General features: G+C 37.6%; 1 protein-coding gene across 1 annotated transcript in view; it reads left to right on the forward strand.

Moving 5' to 3' along the window:
• The window catches only part of LOC100966723 (aldehyde dehydrogenase, cytosolic 2), a 41,276-nt gene that overhangs the window by 6,986 nt on the left and 26,837 nt on the right, over positions 1 to 7,453 (forward strand). Inside the window, exons 2-5 of the mRNA XM_012813689.2 lie at positions 1,092 to 1,232; positions 2,710 to 2,839; positions 4,568 to 4,629; positions 6,466 to 6,677. Coding sequence (XP_012669143.1) covers positions 1,158 to 1,232; positions 2,710 to 2,839; positions 4,568 to 4,629; positions 6,466 to 6,677 — 479 coding nt within the window. The 5' untranslated portion in view covers positions 1,092 to 1,157. The remainder of the gene's footprint in view (positions 1 to 1,091; positions 1,233 to 2,709; positions 2,840 to 4,567; positions 4,630 to 6,465; positions 6,678 to 7,453) is intronic.

Here is a 7,453-nt window from a genome sequence, read left to right on the forward strand (position 1 = left end):
ACAAAATCACAGTGAAGTGACCTGTGTCTTTAAGGCACTGACAACTAATTTGATGGAAAATAAATGGACATATGAAAAAGTAATGAAAGAGGGAGGTGGTGCTCCTTACAATATGTAAATCTGTGGGAGCTCAGAAGAGGTCAGATCTGCAGGGGAATGGAGTGGCCAGGGCAAAGTTAGTGACTGAGGAGGGCAAGGAAGGAACCAGAGGGGCAGAAAACATAGGGGAGAAGAAAGAGCAAGGAAAGAAGAAAGGTCTATGAGAGTGGGATCAAGGAGGCAGACAGGTGTGGAGGAACTGCTGCCAGGATAAATGTAGTTTTCAGCAATGCATTATTAAAAATCAGAAAATGACTTCTTTACTTATTTAGTGATTAAAAAGATCTCTTGTTACCCAGAAGGGAAAGGAGGGGCTGTCACATGCAGAGCCTTCTGGATGCCAGGTCCACCGCCTCTTTCCCTGTGCACGAAAGGAATGAGCACCTGTTTTTAACGTGTCTCTCCGAGAGGAAAGGAAAGTTCTGATTCACCCTTTAACAAGCCCTTTGTGGGAAGGCACAGTCTGTAGAGTCAACAGACATCAAAGAGGATGTTCACTACTTTGGATCTTGGGCTTAGCCTGGAACTGCTGAAACCCAGTCACCAGGGGTGTGATGTGCGGGGAAGAGCCGCGGCTCTGCAGTGAGACTAACTTTTCGTTATTAACCTTGGGCAAAGCTCCTCCCTCTTTGCTTTAGTTTCTTCATCTGTAAATGGGGAACATGCTTGTCCCATGAAACAACTGAGAATTAAGTGAGCTAAATTAGAACATTGCTTGAAATAGGGCATGCATGTAAACAATAGCAGCTGTTACTATAGGGTTTACATTCTAGAAAATCAAGCTTAGGGTAGATGTGTGGAGCTCGTCATTCTAAAGCTTTGTTCAACCCGCGAACTCCAGCGCAGCGAGTGCGCACAGCGAGCTGGACTTCAGGCTACAGAGACACGGTGGCCGCTTACAGGGAGCCTCAGTCTGCTGCCCTGGGTTACAGCCCGTGGATTTGCAGATCTGGTGTGTTCAGCCTACTGAATTAAATTCCCTTTGATTACAGGAGGATGTCGACAAAGCAGTGAAGGCCGCAAGACAGGCTTTCCAGATCGGCTCCCCATGGCGCACCATGGACGCTTCCGAGAGGGGGCGACTGTTGTACAAATTGGCTGATTTGATCGAGAGAGACCGTCTGCTGCTGGCGGTGAGTATTAACCCAACGGGACAGGCAGATAGAGCTCTTGAAAGCACTCGTTATTTTTATTGGCAGGCCGTTTTAGTTTTAGTGATCACCATGTGCTCTTTACAGAGAGATAGATTTTGTCTCCCAGCTCTGGTGTGTGACTCTTAACCTCTGAGTCCATTGTCCAATAGTAATCTCTACTCCACTTCTAGGTGATGTGAATTTCTGCTGCCCTAATAGGTTCTACAGTCTGAACTTTGGCAAACCCCAAGTTAAACTAAATTAAAGAAATTGCTTTCCTTTACCTGAGAACTTCTTCTCAAAGCCCTGAACAGGGCCGCATGCAGTTTGAATCTCCTGGAATGGTGCAGTGGATTTCTGAAAGTCCTGGACTACTAACTTAATCCTTTTAGTTGAAAAACTCATCATGTGTTCTAGGTGCCCAAAATAGTTCTCTAAAATAAATCCTATTCCTCTTTAGTCTAGCCCACCAAGAGATTTAATAAATGGCTACTTTTCCCGTTCCTGAAATGTCTGTTCACAATTGTCATAATTAAATCATGTTCTTTTTATAGGTGAAAAAGGCAAAGATTAAAGACAAAAAAAAAAATCTAATGATTGATGTGTTTATAAAAATAGTTTCTTTTTTGTTTATATTTTAGCAGATGGGTGAGTCAGTGTATAATATCCTTGGTAAAGGTTTATTTTTGTTTTTGTCTTCTCAGTTGGGCAACACTGAAGCCAATTTAACACAAACCAATACCAAGATCAGGTTCCACAGTAAATCTGTATTACCTTTATTATCTGAAAGTGGCAGTAACAAAGCAGCCTACTTTTAAAAAAGATTAATATCAGCAACCGTTGTTAAAGAACCATTTATTACTCATTGATGATTTAGCATAGTTCAAAATATGCAAAACTGTGGCACCAGAGGCTGTGTGCAATAAAGCTGTATTAACCAAAATGTCCTGTAGGAAGACAGCAGGGTTTGCTTAAACTTGGCTCCTCTCATTTATCTGATCTGCTTGTTGCCTGTTAGCATAAGATCCCATGGGAGGTTAAGTACAATCCGACAAAACTTATGTTTGACTAAATTTAGAGATGGTAGACAGTAAAATACAGAGGCAGGACAGCTCAGCTCAGATCTGACTAAGATTAGGTGGCCTCGTTCCTTGATGTGCAGATATTAAATAGTGATCGATTCCTAGAAAGTTTGTTAGCTGGGAGACATTCAAAGTGAGATCTAAAGATCACTAGTCTTTAGTAACCAGTATCTTACCACCTTTTGTACCCAAATCTTGCTATTTGACCTCAAGAAAGTCACTTATAACTTTTTTTACTCTCCTTTTTAGAAAGAGGCTATCAGACAAGATGACTTAAGATTTCTTCTATTTGCAAAATTCTCTAGCACATGATTATTCAAAACATTGGCTATATATATATTTTTAATATAAAACTTTGATTCAATTTTAGATTTGGGATTTGTTCTCTTTTTCAGACAATGGAGGCACTAAATGGTGGAAAACTATTTTCCAGTGCCTATCTCATGGATGTAGAAGTCGGTGTGAAAGCTTTACGCTACTGCGCAGGCTGGGCTGACAAGATCCAGGGCCGGACGATACCAGCGGGTAGGTACCTCTGGGAAACCACTGGGGGTGGGAGTACCAGTGAGGAGGTTACTATAGAGCTGAGTATTTTTAACTCTCCCTTTTTAAAATGTCAATCAAATAAGACAATGTTATTTTCCTCTAGACTTTGAGGAAACAGAGTTCTAAACCTGAAAGTTCTGTTAGGGTACATCAGATGGCATCTATCTATCTATCTATCTATCTCTGTATATTTTTGCTACCAGGAAGACTCAGACCCAATTAACCTTGGATATGAGGTCCACCAAATAAATGGCTTTTAAAGTTGTTTTAGTATAATTATGTAGAACATAACACTATTGATATCTTTGAAAATATTAAAGTAACAAAATTGTTACAACCATAATTACTCATGGTAGGCAATTATCTCTGTAAGGACCTAAAATTTTAAAAGCTGGTTTCTGGAATTATTGATTTGGGTTTTATTCTAATAGTGACATTTTTACCCTTTCTGTAATGTAATGATTTATGCCTCTTTTCATGTTCCCATATGCATCAGTTATGGTCATCTCTTACCTGGTCAAGCTCAGTAGAGTCAGGCCACGTGAATTAAACTAACTAATGCACACTGATTTGTTTCAAATAGCTTCAGAGCAAACTGGTGCTATGTTTGCAGCCTGAGTTAGGGACTCGTGTGTATGAACATGTATGTAGTAGAGCGTGTACCTAATGGAATAGAAATATGAAAAACACTTCATATGAAATGTGAAAAAGTGTCACTTTGGGAAACACTCCTGGTAGAATTGAATTCATGTAAACCTATGCCTTTAGGAATACAACACCCTCTAACCTTACCCTGATGTACATTTTCTAAATACTTGCAACATCCAATAGGTCTGAAGTGACAGCCAGGGAATTAAGAGGAGAAATATAACTCCTCTTGGTGGTACCAAGAAACATGACTTTTTTTTTTTTAAAGAAACATGACCATTAATAATTGTCTCACTTTATGCTGGGACAAAATAGTAGAAGTTATGTAAAGTGTAAATAAATTTCAATAGAGAGAATTCTGGCTGAAGCCAGGAGGCTTCTGTGGAAACTAAAACAGAATTGAACACAAAGCACAATGTAACTCTTGGGATAACCACATCAAACTTTGACAAACACGAATCAGTCAAAAAGAAATCTGGATCAAAAATAAATGTCTTTTATTTTGGTCATTTTTTTCATGGATGAAGAGAATTTACTTTTATTGTTTTATAGGCAAATAGAAAATATGTTAGAACAGGCGAATAGAAAAAGATTATTAATCATTGGGAGATTTATTTTAAATTTTAAAATTAGTTTTTAAAATTTTGTATAGTACTTTGAAAATTTACCATTACTCTAGAACTTTGAGCTAACAGAAACATAATTGAATGTAATTTTTCTATTAGCTAGGGACCTCCTACTTCTTTTCTTATTCCTTTTTAAAAAAATGTGGAGAACAAGATGATTGAGAAATCAGCCCTCTAAGCTGATGAGGGATAAAATTAATTATCTTTCATATCTTTTCCAATTTTTCATTTTGCTTTCATCTAATTCCATTTTATGGTCCCTATAATTCCGAATTACAATTTGAGGGCTCCATTTTTGCAAACAGTTGGAGATATGTTTTACTTTTTAATTATTGTCTACACTATTCTCCCCATCAGCCCCAAACTACCACTCTGTGAATGTCAAATACGTTCATGTATTTATATCAGTGTGTGTTTCTGTTTCACTTTCTAGATGGAAATGTTTTTACTTACACAAGACATGAACCTATTGGTGTCTGTGGCCAAATCAATCCTGTAAGTTGTTCTTCTATATAATTCTAGTTTTTGAAAGAAAGTTCTAATTCTATTGGATTTAGTAATGAAGCTTCCTCTAATACCAATGGATTCTAATACATTTCTTCAATGTGGAGTACATGTAGGATTTGTTGAACTCGGTCTCCTGGTGACTACGCATCTTAGATATGAATTAGGTAGTCCAAAACCCTGTCTTTACCCTAGAATGTCTCTTGAGGGCATTTCAGTACTATGGAATCAACAGATCTTAACCTTTTACCATATAGGTTGTTTTTAAAAAATATTATGTCCTCTTTTTAAGAGCCACGTATATGGCAAAGTGCTCACCACTGGCACATGTGCTGTGGGTCACCATTTCTCATCTCAGTGAAATGTAGTAGGGTCCACTAGTCTCCAACACTATCTCCTCATTGAGGCTTTCTATCATGAACATAGAAACAAGCAGAGTGTTATAATTATATTTAAATCATTAAATGATAATCTAAAGATATTTTTAAATTAAAATGGAAGAAACAAGACCAGAGGCCTGTAGAGCATAGAATTGTATGGAATACATTGTGCCTTAAAGTAAGAGGTTCTGAGCCTCCACATTCTTTTTAGAGAAGATAATACTTTTAAGTGGAATTGTGAAGATTTCCTTTTAAGCTTAACAGACAGGACGCTATCTAAATGATGTCACTTCAACTGACTTACTTTCAAAAGCCGAATAAAAAGATGGCAAAGTATCTTGAAGTTCTTAGATGAAGAATTGGCTATGATTTATCTTTCATTTCAATGAGATTGAAATGTATCCATATCAACATTTTAATGAAATTTTTCATTAATTAAAAAGGCCAATAATACCTATAAAACTACGTAATTGTAAATATTGATAATAGATAACATATACTTTGTGCCTATCATAAACCAGTCACTGTGTTAAGCTCTTGGCCTACTTTCTTGATTAATCCTCAGGACAACCATCTGAGGTAGAGGGGACCATTGTCAGCACTTAAAGATGATGAAATCGTACATACAGAGCAAGTAACTTATATAGGTCCCATGGCTGCTAGTGATTAAGCAGTGGTTTGAGCCCAAATAGTTGGCCTCTAGACCCAGTGTTTCTTTGTTCTTAACAAGATTATTTGTCCTAGAAATAAATGCTACAAAATGACACTACTTTGTAAATAATAGCAATAAATGACCTATAGAATAGGAGGAATATTCACACATTTTAAACACTTACAGATAACTTACAATATACTTAATGGGAAGCCAATCTATATAGTGACTTTTACCTTCCTGGTAGAAGAAGAACTCAAATGGGAGTGTGTGATTGAATTTTGGAGTTCTCTCCTACTCTCTTCCTACTGGTTTATTTAGAGCGTTTTAGCATTTTCTAATTGCCTTTTTTTTTTTTTGAGACAGAGTCTCACTTTGTTGCCCTTGATAGAGTGCTGTGGTGTCATAGCTCACAGCAACCTTAGACTCTTGGGCTCAAGCAATAGCAATTCTCTTGCCTCAGCCTCCAAAGTAGCTGGGACTACAGGTGCCTGCCACAATGCCCGCCTATTTTTAGAGATGAGGTCTCTCTCTGACTCAGGCTGGTCTCAAACCAGTGAATTCAGGCAATCCACCTGTCTTGGCCTCCCGCTGTGCTAGGATTACAGTCATGAGCCACCATACCTGGCATTTCTAATGGCTTTTGAAAATGGAGTTAAATAGAATATACCAGCCAGTTACATAAAACTACTACAATTATTATTTAATATCTGCAAAAGTTAGAATGTAGAAGTTAGATATGAAAATATGCTTTTCAGCAACATAAAGAATCTACTATTATGTGATGCTTTTTAGTGGAATTTCCCATTGATCACACTTATTATGAAGATAGCACCTGCCCTGAGCTGTGGAAACACTGTGATTGTCAAACCAGCAGAGCAAACTCCTCTCACTGCTCTTCAGGTGGCATCCTTGATAAAAGAGGTAAGTCTCCTAAGTCAAAATATTCACAAAAACTTGAGTTCATTTAGTGCTACTGCAAATTGTATTGTTGACAAGGGACTCCAGTCCAGTGTGGGGGTGTACGTAGCATGGCTGGGAATGAACCTGAGTGAGTCTCTGCCCAAATGCAGACAGTACAACTGATGCAAGGGCTTGACGTCAATCACCTGGAGATCACCTTTTTATTTTTCCTGTCCAACTCCCATGAACATAAGTTTATATTGAAATTGATATGGTATTCTTTCAAATTTGAAATGTTAAGTTTGTTTGAACTGCCGCTAATGTCCTGGTAGTTTCTGCAAATTTGTTCAATCTAGTATATGTGATGATTGGAGACCTCTGTGCAAAGATGCTTGTTTGTACCATGAGGCCACATTCTGTCCAATTCCATCATCCATAAGTAGATGTGTTCATATTCTTTTCTGTTGTGGGTTCCTCTGCCTTTATCTTTCTGTCAAAACTGGCAAAAGAGTCCATGAAACTTGTCTCCATCAACTATCTATATTGTGTTAATATTCTTTTACTTACAAACCATTGTCCTCTTTCCTTCATATCTTATCAAAACTTAAAAAACAAATATGTAGTCACCAGAAAATTTAATTTAGGAAATCTGAGCTCATATCTTAAAACTGTTCTTTATTTCACATTAAAAACAGGCAAATGAGATGTCAGGATAAAATGTTTTCATGCAACGAACATGAAATGTGAGGGTGCTCTACTCAGTTCCCACACTTTCTGCCTGAATTCTTTAACCGGCGCTGAAATCGACTGTGAAATGTAACCATAAGCAGCATGACCATGCTTGTTTAACATTTTACTGATTAACTAATGACAATGGGGT

Source organism: Otolemur garnettii, unplaced genomic scaffold (genome assembly GCF_000181295.1).
Source record: "Otolemur garnettii isolate 467f Iridium unplaced genomic scaffold, OtoGar3 scaffold00006, whole genome shotgun sequence".
Taxonomy (NCBI): Eukaryota; Metazoa; Chordata; class Mammalia; order Primates; family Galagidae; genus Otolemur; species Otolemur garnettii.